This window comes from Lactuca sativa, chromosome 3 (genome assembly GCF_002870075.4).
Source record: "Lactuca sativa cultivar Salinas chromosome 3, Lsat_Salinas_v11, whole genome shotgun sequence".
Taxonomy (NCBI): domain Eukaryota; kingdom Viridiplantae; phylum Streptophyta; class Magnoliopsida; order Asterales; family Asteraceae; genus Lactuca; species Lactuca sativa.
In genome coordinates, this window is record NC_056625.2 from 59,079,046 (window position 1) to 59,097,367 (window position 18,322).

General features: G+C 33.3%; 2 protein-coding genes and 1 long non-coding RNA gene across 3 annotated transcripts; 2 read left to right on the forward strand and 1 right to left on the reverse strand.

Moving 5' to 3' along the window:
- Positions 1 to 1,695: 1,695 nt before the first annotated feature.
- On the reverse strand, positions 1,696 to 2,857 carry LOC111902090 (uclacyanin 1). Its single transcript, XM_023897965.3, has 2 exons — positions 2,631 to 2,857; positions 1,696 to 2,377 (listed from the first exon to the last, which is right to left on the reverse strand). The coding sequence occupies exons 1-2, from the start codon at positions 2,803 to 2,805 to the stop codon at positions 1,905 to 1,907; spliced, it is 648 nt and encodes a 215-aa protein (XP_023753733.1). The 5' UTR covers positions 2,806 to 2,857; the 3' UTR covers positions 1,696 to 1,904.
- A 797-nt stretch (positions 2,858 to 3,654) lies between these two features.
- Positions 3,655 to 11,349, forward strand: LOC111902098 (uncharacterized). The gene is given in 19 exon segments (XM_042900581.2): positions 3,655 to 3,906; positions 7,918 to 8,041; positions 8,131 to 8,186; positions 8,255 to 8,338; positions 8,406 to 8,606; positions 8,698 to 8,810; positions 8,879 to 9,139; positions 9,184 to 9,364; positions 9,447 to 9,507; positions 9,579 to 9,673; positions 9,756 to 9,868; positions 10,061 to 10,081; positions 10,083 to 10,146; positions 10,297 to 10,336; positions 10,371 to 10,435; positions 10,480 to 10,501; positions 10,594 to 10,777; positions 10,859 to 10,931; positions 11,239 to 11,349. Coding segments are annotated over 19 exon segments (2,121 nt in total).
- Positions 11,350 to 12,960: 1,611 nt separating this feature from the next.
- On the forward strand, positions 12,961 to 14,720 carry LOC111902089 (uncharacterized). Its single transcript, XR_002853677.3, has 3 exons — positions 12,961 to 13,509; positions 13,835 to 14,062; positions 14,482 to 14,720. It is a non-coding gene; the product is annotated as an uncharacterized LOC111902089 (long non-coding RNA).
- Positions 14,721 to 18,322: the final 3,602 nt, after the last annotated feature.

Here is an 18,322-nt window from a genome sequence, read left to right on the forward strand (position 1 = left end):
AGGTAAAAAAACAAAATAAATATAATAACATAAATTTATAATTTATAATTTTACAATCAAAAAGTTTTATAATAACACTTATTTGTATTTTACAAATGACAAATAATTATTGAGAAAACAATATAAAGAAACAAAACCAATAAGAGTAAAACCAAATAAAATAAAGACAATAAAAATGAACTTAGTACTAGTAGGTTAGCTTTTGTTTCCCAATTAAATTCACAAACAGTTTGTTAGACTTTCTTTTTCTTCCTAACCATATGCCAACAATATTAAAGGCCGAATCAATTAAGATGTACTGAAACAATTAAAATGTATTGACCTCTTCGATTGTTGCAAAAGGAGAAAATTTTATTTATTACCTTTCTCTCATACGCGAACAGAAGCTAGGAAACATTTATGGCGGAGTAGGCCGTGGAGAGTGGACGAGAATTTCATAAGAACTAATTTACTAATACAATATGACAGTGAGCTGATGTTGCGGTATGACGTTAATTTTGTAGGGTTCTATTTTTTTACGTGTTACCAAAATATAAATTAATATTTAGCTTTGGTTGTTTAGGTTTGTTTATTAAATTTATCGGTTTCCAAATGGAGTCTACAACGTTTCAAAAATTTAGGGAATATATTAACTTTTCAAAAGAGCATTTATAGAGAAAGAAGACTTCAACATATATATAAAGATATAAGAGAGCCGTTATAAAGAGGGAATGCTACTAGAGACTTAAGGAATAACCGAATAACGTTGTACGGAAATGAGATACATTAACATAAGGCTATATATGGGCTTTAGTAATCCCTTATAGGCTTCATATGACTAGGTGCAATACATAAATTAGAAGTGTTCGGGAGCACATCACGAGACTGCCCTCTATTGCCTCCGCCATTGTTAGTACCCAAATATGAAAATATCGAATATCAGATAATTTCGTATCATTTTTTCGAATACAATTGTTTTTGAACAACCCTAGTTACTTGTTGTTTCGAGGTGGATCCAAATAACAACTTAAAGCTATCCAAATATATTCCAACCACTACAAAGTGTTCACGAAATCCAACACAAATATAACAATGTCTAACAACAAGAACAACAAACACATTGTGGTATTCCAAACTTAAATGGCAATTAAACCAATACAATAGTCACTAGCACATTGATGGTGAATTCTACAATGGGTGAGATTGGGTGCATCTAAGGGGATAAACAAAACTTATATATTGATAATCAAATGGCGGTTACAAACGTGTACAAAATAAGACAGCACAATATTTTCAATGAAATCGACACATAAATTAAAACGAAGGGGAAGAACTAGGACTTGGAATTTATCTTAAAAGGGTTCTTAGTTATGTTTGACCACATTACACTGATGACCACATAGGCAACATGGGCCTCTCGCAGCTTAAACACAACCAAATTAAACCTTCACCGTCCGATTTTTGTTAGGTAGTCATGACATGTCATTGCCATGTAGCCAAACCCTATAAACCATATATTCGACATGTGTATTGTATTTCCTATATTACATAAATATAAAAATTCTTGACATATAGATGGGATATTGAGATAAGTAATAAGTTGTCAAATAATCCTCGCAATTCAAAAGAAATCTAAATACAACGATTCTTGACACATATATTAACTCAAAACCATTTTTGGATACCGTTCAGTACGTAACAGCAGCAAAAGCAATATAGGAAACCATCAATTATAATTGTATTACAAATTACACGTTATAATCATTAAATAAACAAGTCAATAACACAAACTTAACAACAAAATGGATTTATCAACAACTCTTGGTAATTAATTTGAAACTTTAACTAACAACAATACATAAAATTAATCCAACAAGATGCATCAACGAAATCATGGATAGAAGAAACACGAATTAACCATCATCTTATATCATCATGAGGAGTCCTAGACCCATCATTGAAACAACAGTCATCTTTACAGTTTCAGCTGATGAAGGTGGTGGTGATGGATTTGCAGGGACAGGTGTTCCAGGGGTGGTAGAAGCCGGTGGTGATGGTGGAGATGGGGTAGTAGATTCTGGTGGTGTCGGAGATGCAGGAGTGGTGGCTGTTGGTGGTGTCGGAGATGCAGGGGTGGTGGCTGTTGGTGGTGCCGGTGATGATGGAGTGGTGGCTGTTGGTGGTGCTGGCGATGCTGCAGCTACTGTTTTAATCTCAACCTTCATTCCTTGATCACAATGGCCAGGTGTGCCACAGATGAAATACCGGCTTCCCTCATCCGATAGTGCGATAGTAGTAGGCGCAAGAGAGTTACTTGAAATTGGACTACTTGTTGAGCAAGAATCATAGTCATCCTTGGACACTTCCAAAACATTGTGGTTTGGTGTATAACTAAAAACTGCAAGAACAATCGCTTTCATATTATTGGCTTAAATGTTATTTGAATAAATGATATTTAAAAAAAAATAATAATGAAATGATGGTTTGGAAAATCCAAAGTAAAAAATAAATAGGGAGAAATTAGTAAAGTTTAATGAGAAAAGAGTCGTATATCATATTTTTTTCTGTTAAATAGAAAAAAACCACTTATATACATATGAACGGATTAAGTCATATCAAATTGAATCTAGAGTCAGAAAGACAATACATACCTAGGTTATCGCCTACTGTAAATGTTTCCAATGAAGCCCACGAACCGAGGTCAGTTGAGGTATCCCACCCTCCACTTGACGCTCCGACACTGTGATCCACAGCTAGCGCCAATTCAATGAGCATCGCTGTTGCCACGATGCTCATTAGAATCTTTGTTGTCATCGCAAGAGCCATTGATGTGTTCTTTTGGTCGAAAGTTTTTGTGAGAAGAATGATGTGGGTTTTTTGGTTGAAGGAGATCACATATTTATATACATGAAGATGATTTTCTATGTGATGAATTATTAGATGAACATGCATTGATTCCAGGTTGTATTGTGCATTTTGGTCGTCGAATTGATTTGGTAGAGGGAATGTGGATTAGTTGACTTTTGAACATCAGGAACAAGTGCTATCATATTTTTATATTTGTGTAAGGATGTTCGGGTTGTGTTATAATAAAATGATTATGTGATTTGAAATAATCAAATAAGATAATCAATTGTAAGAACATGGACGGTAACTAAAACATATTATTGTATATGTTTTTTTTTTTTAAAAAAAATAGTTAATTAGTTCCAAATGTATGATAAGTTGTGATTATATAAACAACGAAATGAATAGAATGGCAACAATGAACATTTTTATATGTTGTTGAATTATTTAAAAAAAAAATTGTATAGTTATTATATATATAAATATATCATCTGATTTACCATAAATCCTTTAGAATATTATCATCTATTCATAATAGAACAAATTACACGGATGATCCTTTAGCTTTTCAGTTTTTCCCTGATATGGTCCTTACGAAACTTTTTTCCCTAAAATGGTTCCTACGGAGCAAACCTTGCACACAAAAGGCTCTTATGACTAACTTTGTTAACAGATTCTGTTAAATAATTATAAATGACGAAAATACCTTTTGTTCTTTGTCCACAAATGGTCCTTCTCTCTCTCTCTCTCTCTCTCTCTCTCTCTCTCTCTCTCTCTCTCTCTCTCTCTCTCTCTCTCTCTCTCTCTCTCTCCTTTGCTCGGGCATCGATGGTAGATCCACTAAAGATCCAGCAACCGGTGATCGGGAAGCTCCGGTGGTCAAGCAGATTGCGAGGAGGAGCAGCCGACCTCCGACGACCATCTGTGGTTCTTTTCTCGTCGTCGACGACCACCAATCAAAGGGGAAAGGAAGCAACTGGATCGAAAGGTCAAGGAGTCGTCGAGAAAATGGAAGGAATGGTTACCGGTGGTTTTGTCGATCAGAGTAGGAAGAGGGAAAGGTGGAAGCCGGTGGTTTTCGTATCGACGACAGTGCTGACGAGGGGCTGCTCCGGTAGCTCCCTCATCGGTTCTTCTTTCTTTGTCCGACAATAAAATAGAAGGAGAAGGGGAGGCAAGGATCGAGCAGAACAAAACACATAGGATGTTTGGGGTGATGCTACTCGATTGGAGAAGGAAGTGGAGGGGACCAAATCGGAGGCAACAACATCCTTTCTTCTGCAGAGATCGATGGGGACAACAACAGTTGTAGGGGTGTTTGTGGAGCTGGATTGCGACATAAAGAGGAAAGAAGGGACGGTTCCGGTGGCTGGCAGCCTCTTCCTTGGTTGGTGGTGAAAAAAAACGGGAAGGGGAGAGTGGTGAGGGTAGAGAGAGAAAAAGAGAGAGAGAGAGAGAGAGAGAGAGTCCCATTTTTTTATTTCAAGTTAATAACATATTAAAATAAATATAAAAAAAATAAAAAACAAAGGGTATGTTCGTCTTTTCACATATACTTAACAAAATATTTTAACAAAGTTAGTGATAAGGACGTTTTGTGTGCAATGTTTGCTCCGTAAGGACCATTTCAGGGAAAAAAGTTTCGTAGCGACCATATCAAGGAAAAACTGAAAAGCTCAAGGACCATCCGTGTAATTTGTTCTTCTTAATATAAATATGAATATATTAGTTTTTTAGATTTTAATTTAAGATTTAAATTAAGGATTTTTTAAGAACGAAAGCTATATATATTAAAAAAGGTAGCAAGTAGCTAAGCAAATATATCTACACATGGCATTAATTGGGTTCTATAACCAAACAATCATACTTTTTTTTTTTGAAACCGCAAACAACCTATTGGTTTCAAGTTTAGAGCTTCTATGAAAATCTTAGAAAATAATTGCATGACAATGTAGTCGAAGATGACAATTTTTTTTGGGTTTGACATTACAAAAAATGACTTCGTTTCTATGTTTCAAAATGCATGCATTGTCATGATCAAACAGGCATGGAGGCATTTTCATTGGAGAGTCATGACCATACTTTGTGCTTCCCAAGCATTAACGCCCGATAAGTTGTAGAAGCGCAATCTATCGATATCTCATCTTGTCACAATTTGATTCCATATTGAATTGACCAACGGGCATAAGAATAAGATATGTTGAAGATTCTCATATGTAAATCACACATAACACACATTAACTTATCCATTTCAATTCCTCTCTTATTCAAATTATCTTCATCCGTATTTTATTAAGATGCATATGCCAAGGTTGCAAAATCACCTTAATGGGAACCAAATTATTCTATCTCTTAGAAGGTTGCTCTATAATCAATTAATGTGGTTTTATCAATGTAAGATATTGAGCCAAATCGATAACCGGAATCTATATTTGTTATAGCATAATTGATCTGGATCAAAGTGAAACACCCTAGGAAATCAAGTGTTTAATTTTTTTTTTCTCCGAGCCAAACTTTCTCTCAGAAATCATGTAAGGCTCACTTCACCCACCTTTTGTACACATAAATAATCAATACCTTTGTCTCTAAGGTTGTCGACTGCTCTAAGAATACTGCTGCAAAGTGTTGAAACATTTTTTTTATTAAACGCCTCAATTCAAATACTCATTATCCTCATGTATGACTTTAATAACACGAACTGATAAAGCTTGTTGATTTTTTAAGAAAACACTATTTCCATTTATGCAAAAGTGACATATTAAAAGCAAAGAGGCTACGAAGACAAAGTCCACCATCTTCTCTACTCTCTACTTGTTATGACCTTTTTTTTTTTTTTTTTTTTTTTTTTTTCATTTTAGCCAATTGAGTTTTCTTTCTCTAATTTGACCACCTGCATAGAATTAATTTCTAAGGGATTCCAACTAATGAGTTATCATTTTTCGGGGCACAAGAAATAAATAATAAGATGACATACTCCAGAACCACTATCTATATCTTCCAACCTTCCCCCCTCGACATTTTGCAACTTTTGCTTTCTCTTAAATGAGTCGACATGTTGCAACTTTTGCTTTCTCTTAAATGATTGTTTTTGTCACTGATGCTCCTAATTTGATTATCAAAAACTTATTACTTGATCCCAAATTAGAATAACTTTACACAAACACTTAACTTGATTATCTACAACTAGAGGTTACGATAATTAGATTGAAAAACACATCAAGACCTCTATAATTTGAATATGATCGGATTTGATCAAATGCATATACATACGTATCCTTTTTATCTTATATGAAGTTGGATCGTATTTCATTAACTATATACATTTAAGTGTTTAACAATTTATTATACAAAACTGTCTTCATGTAGTGATTCATACCTATTTTTGGGAGACATGGAAGTATGGGTGGACACAAAAATACATAGTAATTGTTGCCGATGAAAACAGATAAAAAGAAAACCAATTTTTTTCCATTGTGGACAGAAGAAATAGGTGTTGTCGGTGTCACACCGGGACCCTACCAAAACGGTCTGTATTGAAGTTTCAAAAATGCTACTCTCTTTATAAGAGTTAAACCAAGAAAGAACACTATTTTTTATACTATCACCAAAATTAAATTGAATTGGATGGGTTGGCTACAAATCAAATCAAATCATTGTTATAAATTCATTGTTATAAATTCTATGTAAATATTCTTCTATTTGTCTAGCACCCTGTTAGGATTTTTTTAATATATATATGTTGTATGATATTTTAGTTATTTACAATAACTAAACATGTGATGTATCGATGTTAACGAAAAAAATAAATTTTGTATCGTTAGTCCATGTGAAGCGCGATTTTACATCGGAGTAATGGGTGTTCATAGAAACCTCTTGATTTAGAATTTTTTTTAATCTAACCTAATAAATGAAAATCAATTTTATCAAATGTCATGTTTTTATTGAATTTGATACATGTTATTTTTTAAGAGTTTTTGAATTATTTCTTTTCCATTTATCATTTTCTTAATTTTTTATTTTTCTTAAATTTAAAATCCATATTTTAATGAGATTTATATATGTAAAGTAGATGATTCTATTACATTTCATAATAAATGATCTACAACCTTTATTACTTGCTTTATTTATTATATTCTTTGTAATTATGTAAAATTATTATTTTAAAAAATATGTAATGCTTATAATTTTATATTAAACTTTTTTTATAAACTCGTGTAATATACGGATCTCACACTACTAGAAACATAAGCTTCAGCGACGGAATTAGCTACGGATTCTATCCGTAGCTAATTAGCGACGGATTACCGAGGCATCAGCGACGAAACACACAAATATTTTGAACAAAATACTTATAGACTTTTAGAGAGGTATTACCGAGGGATCAACAACTGAATTGCAAGAATTTATCAACAAATCGCTCCTTGCTGATCCATCGCAAATTAAAACATCTTAGTGAGGGAACAACGACGGACTACTAAAAATCACAAGCCTTTTTTTTCCCATCCCTCGCCAATCGCTCACAGAAATGGACGCCTCCTTTTTTTTCATTCCCCGCATTTCTTTCTTTTTTCTTTCCCTCGTTTTATTTACATTCCCAAACTCTAAACAATTTTCTCCAAAAGCCCTAATCGACCTCTGTCGACTCAAATTCCTCCTCCGCCCGGAAAATCACCTCCACCACCGTCCACCTGCGTCGTCCCTCTTTGAAGTATACTTGAAAAGTATAGGAAAACCTCATAAATCACATCATCTCTTGCTTTCCTCTCGGTCCATATGCTTTCCTCGTTGACTCGCCGTTTCCTGCAACAACAATTGGTCTATTGGTTCATCATTTATCGTAAACTCTAGCTTTCATCACCTTCCTAGTCTGGTTTCTGGTTGTCTATAAGTTCTATTTTCATGTAGCTCTCTTTCTTCTCTTACATTTTAGATCAAATCAGAACTCGTTTTTCTAAGCTCTGCCTTCCATAACTCCTTAATTTTGGTTTTCCTAGGGTTTTCTTGTTACTGACGTACATTTTGTTTTTCCTATTACAATTTAATAATCTCACAGGATGAATTTGTATGATATGAATTTGGTACCCGGTGTAGGCATTTGACAAGGGGCTTGATATCAAAACGACAAGAATAAATGGAGTGGCCAGAAGATGTGTTGCCGGAGCAATTAACAACTACACCAATCAGCTACTCGACTATGGCAAACAAACATCTCAGTGTAATTAGTTTCACAAATTTCTTCATCTGATTCTTTGCTTCTAGATTTTATCAAGTTTGAAGAGGAAAAACATTATTATATATTTGCAGATAATCTCACAGAAGCGTTGCTCTTTCTTTCTCATTTCATGGGAGATATTCATCAGGTATGTGATAGTAACCAATTTGACGTTATTATCTAACAAGTTAAAAGACTAAATTGCCCCTGTTACAGTGGCTACATGTAAGATTCACTTCGGATAGAAGTGGGAACACGATTAATGTTCATTGGTTCACAAGAAAATCAGAACTTCATCATGTAAAACACCTAAAATAGTTACCATTATGTAATCTAAATTAAGAGTCTGTTTTAACTTGAAAATAAGTTTCTCACCAATCACACCATCTTCATTTTGATTGTAGTAGCTTTCAAATCCAGGGAGGATCACAGAAAACAGATGGAACTTGAAGAAGCCCGAAAAGCTGGGCTTGCTCCTTGGGATGTTGATGAAGATGGAAAAGAAATTAATCCATATATTCCTCAGTATATGCCATCTGCTCCTTGGTATCTCAATGCAGAGAGACCTGTACGCCTTTTTCCATTTTCTTTTTCTTGCATTCTCATTAATCATGTCACCATATAACTAAAAGTAAAACCATCTTTTCTGTGTCCTGGAGCGTTTAAAACATCAAAGGAAATGGAAGTCAGATCCCAATTACACAAAGTCATGGTATGACAGAGGAGCAAAAATATACCAAGCTGATAAGTACAGAAAGGGTGCATGCGAAAAGTAAGCAAGTTTTGTTTTACTTTTCTAGTTTTTATAACTTGATTGCTAAATTTGTTAATTGTTTTAAGTTGTGGAGCTATGACACACACAACCAAGACACGCATGGAGAGGCCACGTAAGCTAGGGGCAAAATGGACAAGTAAAAATCTAGCACCTGATGAGAAAATAGAGACTTTTGAGCTTGATTATGATGGAAAAAGAGACAGGTGGAATGGGTATGATGCAACATCTTATGCTCATGTGATTGAACGATATGAAGCTTGTGATGAAGCTAGAAATAAATTCTTGAAAGATCAACAACTTAAGAAGTTAGAGGAAAAGGGTAACACTCAAAATATGGAAGAAGTTGTTATTGATGATGAAGATAATGAAGAAACTTTGGTCTTGGAGGCCCTCTCACAGATTCAAACACTGACATTATTGCATTAAAGAACTACATGGATGCTCAGTATTATGGTGAGATTGGTATTGGAACTCCCTCTCAAAAGTTCATTGTGATCTTTGATACTGGAAGTTCTAATCTATGGGTGCCTTCTTCAAAGTGCTACTTTTCAGTGAGTTTTGACTTTTCTAATTCGAGATTTCTCTCAATCTATAGCTTCAATCATGTGCTTATAATTCTTGATATGGATATAGGTTGCTTGCCTTTTTCACTCAAAGTACAAGGCGATCCATTCAAGCACCTAGAAGAAAAATGGTATAGTCTCTTTTGATTTATTCTCGATGGCATTTTCGTAATTAACTGTATTTTCTTCATATGTCAACTAGGGACATCTGCTGCTATTCAATATGGAACTGGAGCTATCTCTGGTATCTTTAGCCAAGACTTTGTCCAACTTGGTGATCTTGTTGTTAAAGAACACGTAAGAATTAAGAAATTTTGGTTTTTGATTCACTTAACTACTATTTTCTCATTATACTTTTTCTTTTAATCTTTTTTTTCAGGATTTTATAGAGGCAACAAAAGAACCTAGCATCACTTTCTTAGCAGCCAAGTTTCATGGTATTCTTGGCCTTGGATTTCAAGAAATCTCTGTTGGAAATGTTGTTCCTATGTGGTGGTTTTCTTGCCCTGTTTCTTATTGACTTAATTGATACGTAACTTAATCAGGACATATATAAAGTAGTGTTTCTTTGAGTTATTTCTAATAGAGGTGGCTTAATATGTTAGTGTCATTTCTAAATAAAGGGTAAATTGGTCATTTACTCAGATTCAGATTGTTAATTAAAATATTTGCATACCCTTTTAGGTACAACATGGTAAATCAAGGTCGATCCTAATCACTTTAAGGGCAAACACACATATGTACCTGTGGCTCAAAAGGGTTATTTATTTGCAGGTAACTATCTTATTATAACATATATATATATATATATATATATATATATATATATATATATATATATATATATATATATATATATATATATATATATATATATATATATTCTTTATCTAAATTTCATTTTTCTTTTTTGTTTTTAGTTTGATATAGGCGATGTCCTTATTGGAGATACAACTACTGGTAATCTCATGCTACTCTTGTTTTTCAATTTCAGGATTTTGCAGTGATGGTTGTGCAGCAATTGCGGATTCTGGAACCTCTTTGTTAGCAAGTCCAACGGTATGTTTTAAAAATTAAGTTTTTATAAATGAGAATTATAAAAGAATGAGAAGTTCTATGCTATGAGTAATAACCTTTATTGATTTAATTTATCTTTATTTATTTATTTATATAAATTATTTCTCAAAAATTAATATTATTATATGTTGTTGAATTAGGGTTCAAGCAACTGAACATACATGCGTGGGAAGCATTTGAGAAGGGCAATGATGTCCATATGCAATCTGCTCCTTCACAAGCTGAATTGTTGTATAAGAATTATAAAGTGAACAAAGAGAAGCTAAAATCTCAAGTGAAGGAGAAGTTGAATATGATCGTGCTGGAAGAATCATCAAAGACCAGGTATTTTTATATTTTATATTTTCATTAAATTACAAATTTTGGTATGAATATAACTAAAAAACTGTTGTTTTTATTGTAAAGTTATTTGGACTTTAATACTATGCTCAATGAAATTCTTTTTCGGATTAATCCCATAAAAGGCCTTACATTTTGCGTTTTTTTTTTCCAGATCAAACCTCAAATTTATTATTTGCCTTATATTACCTTGTTCATTCCATTCGTGTGTCCATTCCATTCCATCTAAGCAATGACTCTTAGAACATACATCAGAGAAGGGCCCATGGCAAGACAAATTTGAGAAGGGCCCATGGCAAGACAAATTTGATGTCTATGTTTAAGAGATTACAAATTTGATGTTTATGTTTGTGTATTTGCTTTTTGGTTGGAATCGGAATTTAATTCCATTCCAGTCTTGCATTTGGTTTCAAATGAGTAGACACTAATCTCTTTTTCATCAACAGAAAAGCATTGCTTCCAAAAAAGACCCGGAATCTAGCAAAAAGCATGAAGACATCAAGCAACCAAGTCTCCTTCCATTGCAGGAAAAACTAAGTGGAATTTGGTTCTCCTAATTCCATGGGATTGAACGGGAATTGGAATCCAATTCCATTTTGATCATTCTTTTGGACGCAAGATATCAAACAATGGAGAAGGTGTATGCGGAAATAAAAAAAATATGAGAGGAAATTTAGAATTATGGTACAGTATACTTTGAAATCAAATATCAATCGATGTTAAACTTTGATATTTGATGTTTATGGATGTTTTGGTAAACTTTGATGGTTAGATTCTTTTTGTATTTTAATGTTAAAGTTAAAGTTTGGTTTTGGATTGCATAATTATTGGATGTTTTTTGTATCTAAATGTTAATATTTGTTTTGTGATTATATAATTATTTGATTTTTTGGTATTATTTTGTTTTAGATTCAAAACAAACAAAACTATGATATTATGTATTTGCAAGGGAATAGCTACGGAAAGAAAAAAAAAATAACATCTTAAATCTACAAGAGATCAGCGACGGAAAGAAAAAAAATCACATCTAAAGTTTGAGAGGAATTAGCGACGGATTAAAAAAACAGATATAGAGGTTTGCAAGGGATTAGCGACGAAATGTTGTTATTAGGTTTTGTCGCCGATGTCCTAAATAACAGTATTAAGTGCCATTTTGCTATGGATATTCTGTCGCTAAGGTCGTCGCAAGAGAAAACTAATCTGTCGCTAAATCCCTCGCTAAGTTATTAGCCACCCTCTAATTCGCTATGGAGTATGTTTGTGGTTGATCCGTCGCAAATGATATTTAGCGACGGATTCGTCCGTCTCTAAAACTCATGTTTCTAGTAGTGTGATCACACCTAATAATATTATATTTTTTACCATGGACACCATTGAAAATATTAATAGACACTATATAAATTTTAGATGAAACACAATCCAGTAAAGAAAATGTATCATAAGACATTAACAACTTTTTACAATTTCGATTAATCTTTGGTAAAGTTAATATTATACTTGCCTTATAAGGTATTAATTATTATTGACAATTCGATCGGATAACAAAATATATTTCACGATAATGTTTTCAGATCGATTAATTTGAACGTCCGTAAGTTTGAATCATGTATTTGCCATTGGTTTGTGTTGTTTGCCATTTTAAAGACTCAAAAGATCAATATTAAAGATACGAGTACGTATTGTTTTAGATTTAAATTCCAAAGATTTGTGGTCAAATAAATGTATGATCGTGGGTTGTTTTAAGGCATATTGACATGTTTAGCTGTTTTACGTGCCTCCATTTATGTTGGCGGACCTATGAGGGTTGACTACAGGACATCTAAAATTGAGAATGTCATATTGTTAATATTATTTATATATTATAATTTACACTTATTAGTTAATATGTTTTTTATACATTAGTTTATTATAAATATTCTCCAAACTTTATTTTATATAGGAGTAGATCCAATGAGAACACCAAAAAAAGTTGAGAACGCAAGAACAGTTCGGAACCCTTTAAATTTCAAAATCTGAGGCAAAAATTAATTTGACATTTGTTTAATTTCCAACTAATTTAAATGTTTTTTAAAATTCAAAAAATAGAAAAAGGGTATGAAGGTAATTGTCTTTTTGATTCTTTCCACAAAATTAGGACCTATTATATGGAAATTAAACTTAGTCAACCTTATTAAAATGAAATCAACCAAATTATCACAAACCCTATCACTCTGTCTCTCATACTTGCCGTCTTCATCATTCTCCCATCACCACCATCTTCGTTTCATCAGTTCCGGCCAAATCACGACCATAAAATCACGCCAACAAAGAAACGGTCACCATACAAGACCGTCGGACCACCACTGGTTCAACACGGGCTCACCAGGACCCTCCTTCAACATCTTCCAACCACCGTCTACCCTTTCAATCCTTTGTTCTTCATCTCTCCTATCATGAAAACATAATAGGGTTTGAGTATGGAATGGATTCGAAACAGAGAAATCCACCGCCAAAACCCCGATCCCCAAATCACAGATAGCTGTTGTGGCGGCTGACACGAAGCAGTCTTCACCTCCGGTTGCATCAGGGTTTCATCATGTTGTTTATAGATGGATTGCCATTGACTAATGGCGGTGCTAATGTGATGGGGAAGCCGATGCCTAGGGCTCAATGGGACTCGGGGCTATTCGCGTGTCTTCGTCGTAACGATGAGTTTTGTACCAGCGATCTTGAAGTCTGTGAGTTCCTCTTTCCCTTTCTTATCATTTCTTTGAAAACGAATCGATTTCTTCTCTTGATCTAGATTAGGAATTCCTAACTATTGAGAATTTGGGTTTCTATTATTCGATCGTCTGCTTTTCGAAATAGCTTGAAATAATTGTATGAATCTAACTATGCATCAAAGAACATGAAACCTATATCATTTTTGAGCATATGCTTTTTAGTTTTGGTAGAGACACTCTGGTCTTCAATTTTCATTTTAGTTTTTTGAATCATGGTTATAATATATGTGAATCTAGTTTTATTCATTTATTAATGTAACTATGTAAATCTATCAAGCAGCCACGACAATGCAGGTGAAGGGAAAAAGCCAAGGGGTTGCTGCCTCTTTTGATTTCATCGGAAACACAACCCCATCCTAGTGGTTATTCTTGGCAGGGAACGAAGAAGAAGAAAGGGAAAGAAGGAGCATAAATTAGTTCATCAATTTCAACAACAAAAAGTGGGTTCAATGGAGGTTTCATGGGTCTTGATTTACTCGAAATTCAACAACTAACGATGACTAGAAAGGTAATTTTTTATAGTTGTTCTTGGTCTTTGATTTCACCAGCAAATTAAGCATTAAAAGGGTACTTTTGGTGTGGTAATACTTGACAAAAAGAAATGAGAAAAGAGATGAATTGAGGGCTGAAACGAAAGGGCAACAACTATTTTCTTATATTCATTTGTGAATATTAATATATTTATGTGTAAATTTATGTTTGAATGACTGTATTTATTTATGAATAACAGGGTATTCATGAGTGATCAATAAGTGTATTTATTTATTTATGATTAGGGGTATTCATTTTATGAAGAAATGATAATTTGTACATTTTTTATTTTGTATTTATTTATGAATAACAGTGTATTCATTTGTGAATATCAGTGTATTTATGTGTGAATGACTATATAAATTATACATAATTGTTTCTTTATCATTTTTGCAGATACAATGAATAAACATGCATATAGTGGGAGGTGGGAGATTTACCAAATGAAACATCGACACCAATACTCTTTCGGAAGAAGCGCAAATGTGTTTTATTCATTTATGGTTGTAATTGTAGTACTAGTTTCCGTTTCAAAAAAATATATATTGTAACTTATTCATTTACTATTATAATTATATTCTTATATGAATAGAGATGTGTTTTATTGATTTATATATGAGTACGATTTTAGTTGATTTTATAATCTTTTTTTCGGGTTTTATTCATTTATGATTTTACAAGTGTATTCATAGATAAAACTGAGTTAATTCATTTATAATTTACAATTTTATTCATTTTAAAATGAAATGTATAAAACATTATTTATGAAGATATTTTTTGAAAAAAATAAATGAGGTAAATCGATAAATTATTCATTCTCTTGATATTTGATTACTAAAAATGAAAAATGAAATGAAAAAAAAAACGCTTTTTTAGATAGACATTAAATCATGATTTTATTAATTATTGGTTCATTAAAAGAATATGATCTAAAAAATGAGATATTTTAGGTAATTGTCATCATAATCACTAAAATTTAGGAAATCAAAATTTCATTAGATGCTAAAATTCCATTTATGCCCTCAAAGAATGATTGGTCTACAACTGTTCTCGCGTTCTCAACCTTTTAGGTGTTCTCATTTGATCCTCTCTCATTATATATATATATATATATATATATATATATATATATATATATATATATATATATATATATATATATATATATATATATAAACGCACCAATAACTTGGTATTATAAAACGCATTATTGTGTATGATTTGATGAGTAAATAGAGCAAACATATGAGTCGACGTTTATCCGTTCCATTTACTCTAAGAGGGATAAAAGCGATATTTATGGGCCCATCTATGATTTAGTGATGGCACCCTAAGCGCTTGACTAAGCCTGAACTAATTTGATTTGTTCAATTAGTCTGTCATCATAAATCGGAAATTGGGAAACAACACATGAATAGAGAGAATGATTATAATCCATGTCTCAGTTTATACGATGTCTTGTAGAATGGAGGAATATATGATCCCTTATCTAATGGACGCATCGTTGACTAGGTTAGAGTTCGATATCGGCTTTTTGCGAGCTACGATTGCCAGTGGGTTTTTAAGTCGTACTTGCAGTTATAGTTATTAGACTTATCCAAGTGGAAGACTGTTGGATTAGGTGTCTAAGCCCATAACTATAATTGGTATGTACTTGACCCTAGAGTAGCATGGTCCATTTCGGGTTGCCTTCACCAGAACAATTTGATAGGATGGATATTTGAGAAAAAGGTTATTTGTGATTTATTAATATATTATAAGTATAATATATTAATTGAGAAATCGTATTTTTTAATTAGCATTGATCAAGTATTAATTTGTAATTAATTTAGTGATCAAAAGAGACTAATTAAATTAACGGGGACTGATTAAGTAAATCAGTGATACTTATAGTTTGGGCTAATGATACATGTTGATTATGTGGACTAGATCTTTGTGGAGTCCATGAAGATTTAGTCCAAAGGGCTTATCATATGGATTATTGGGTTAAAGGCCCAAGGGAGTGGATTAGGGTTTACAAGTTGAAACTCTAGGAATTCCACACTATAAGTGTAACCCCTTAGCTCCAAAATCAGCACCCAAGAGTTTTATCAAGAACCCTAGCCGATTTATGCTTCATAACTTCTCTCTCATTATCCTCCACTTATTCATGGTGTTTGTGACTTGTTTGAGGCATCACACTTGGGGTGCTAAGCTCTTGAATGGCCAAATTCTACATGCTACTACTAAGAGGTATTCTTCTAACTAGTTTTTTATGTTTCAAGTATCCAAGTTGTATGCTAGTTATAGGTTTCATGTTTTGGATAGTTTTTGTTGCATGTATAACTAGAGAAAACTTAGATCCAAAGCATTAGGGTTGTATGTGCACCATCGGAGTGTTATAGTACATAAAACCCAACAGATAATGCTTCCTTCAGCTCCTGAATCTACATACAGTAACAGTCAATTGCTAACGCATAACCACAAACACCTATAACTGGCCTGATTAGCCTCGGGTTGGAATATTAATATGTCAAATCTAATCAACCACCGGATTGAAATTCTCAGGGTTTTTTGGTCTACTGCCTCAACCCCACCGCTCCTCATCGCCTCCATGCCTACAACTTACAGTCGACCTGCATCGGGTATCTTGGCCTAATGCCTTAAGCTTATTGCTCCTCTTAGGTTTCCGTGCCTACGACTTACAGTCTGCCCGCACCTGGTATCTTGGCCTACTGCCTCAACCCTCTTGCTCCTCCTGAGTCTCTATGCCTACGACGTACAATCGGCCCGTGATGTGTGTGAAACCAACTAGTTTTAATCCTACTTTTCCATTGTAAATTTAACACACAAAGGTAGTGGACCTATCAATTGTGGTATAGTTAAATAAGTAGGGTATTAAACTCAAGGAACGGAAATTAAACTAATTACTAATATTATCTAAAACAAATACTAAAATAGAAAGGGTTTCTCTAGTTTTACAAGACTAGAAACTTAACTAAAACTTAACTACCACTTAATGAAGCAACTAATAGCTAAACAATTAAATTGCAACTAAATTCAATGATAATAAGGACTTCTGTTTAGGTTCGAATCAATTGATCATATGGTTGATTTTATGGTAAATATATCAGATTAACTTTTCATTGGCTACCGATTGAGATGATTAGGTTCACGTTCGTTATTGCTAATCCTTAGAAAACAGATTAATTCAAGCAGTGGCCAGTTGTCTAAATTAGTAAGTTCCCTAGTTAATTAATTCGGGTTAAGTAAGACTTGTAATGGTTAATTAAATTGGTGATTCAACTAACCTCTTGTTGATGGTGTATCACACAAGCTCACGTATTAAGTTACCTATCTTCTAGTTAATTCTAGTTTCACATTCGTTATTCCTAGACATATTACTATGTGGTCACATAAATCATATGAAATTAATAACTAAGAGATATTCATACAACTTAATTACTGATTTATTAACAGAAAATAGTTGTTATTAATATATGAGATTCTTTAACAAGCTTAACAAAAACAATATCACCAATTAAAATTAATCCTAACCATAAAATCAATCCATATTCACAAAATCATCTACCTTAAACAGAAGATAAAGGTTTTAGTTCATAATTGCAGTAAAAACAAACTCAAAAACGAATTCAACTAGTTCAAACATGATTCAATCAAAAGATTAACTAAGAATGAATAGAATTTTCCTTAATCCTCTTCACAATCAAACTTAGGGTTGATTCCTCTGCTTCTCTCGGTCTAGCAGTGCCTTAAATCGCAATCTGATTCCTCTAATTCCTCTTCATAATCAAACTCATCGAGTCCCTCATTAAAACTCCGTGTACGACAAGGACTTCTACAGCTTCGCGAATGTTCGATCCAACTCGTCGAGTCAGGCTTTGACTCGTCGAGTCCTTCTTGTTTTTGGCATTTTTCTTCTTTGTTTCAACTTCCGAGCTTCCAACTGCTTCTCCTGCTTTCGTTGGCTTTCGAGCTTCTCTTTTGGACTGAAAATACAATTTGAACACTATTAAGTACGTTTTGTCCATAATTTGCAAATAATTAGCTAACAACTAATGAAAATCTATACTAAATACATAGTCAAATATGCACATATCAAAATACCCCGCACCGGGTATCTTGGCCTACAACATAGAGCAGAACCGCCTCAACCCTCCCAACATGATGTGTTGCCATAGATAATCAAGAGAAAGATCTAACCCGATTCTCAGAACCTGAAAGACAGGGACGCTAT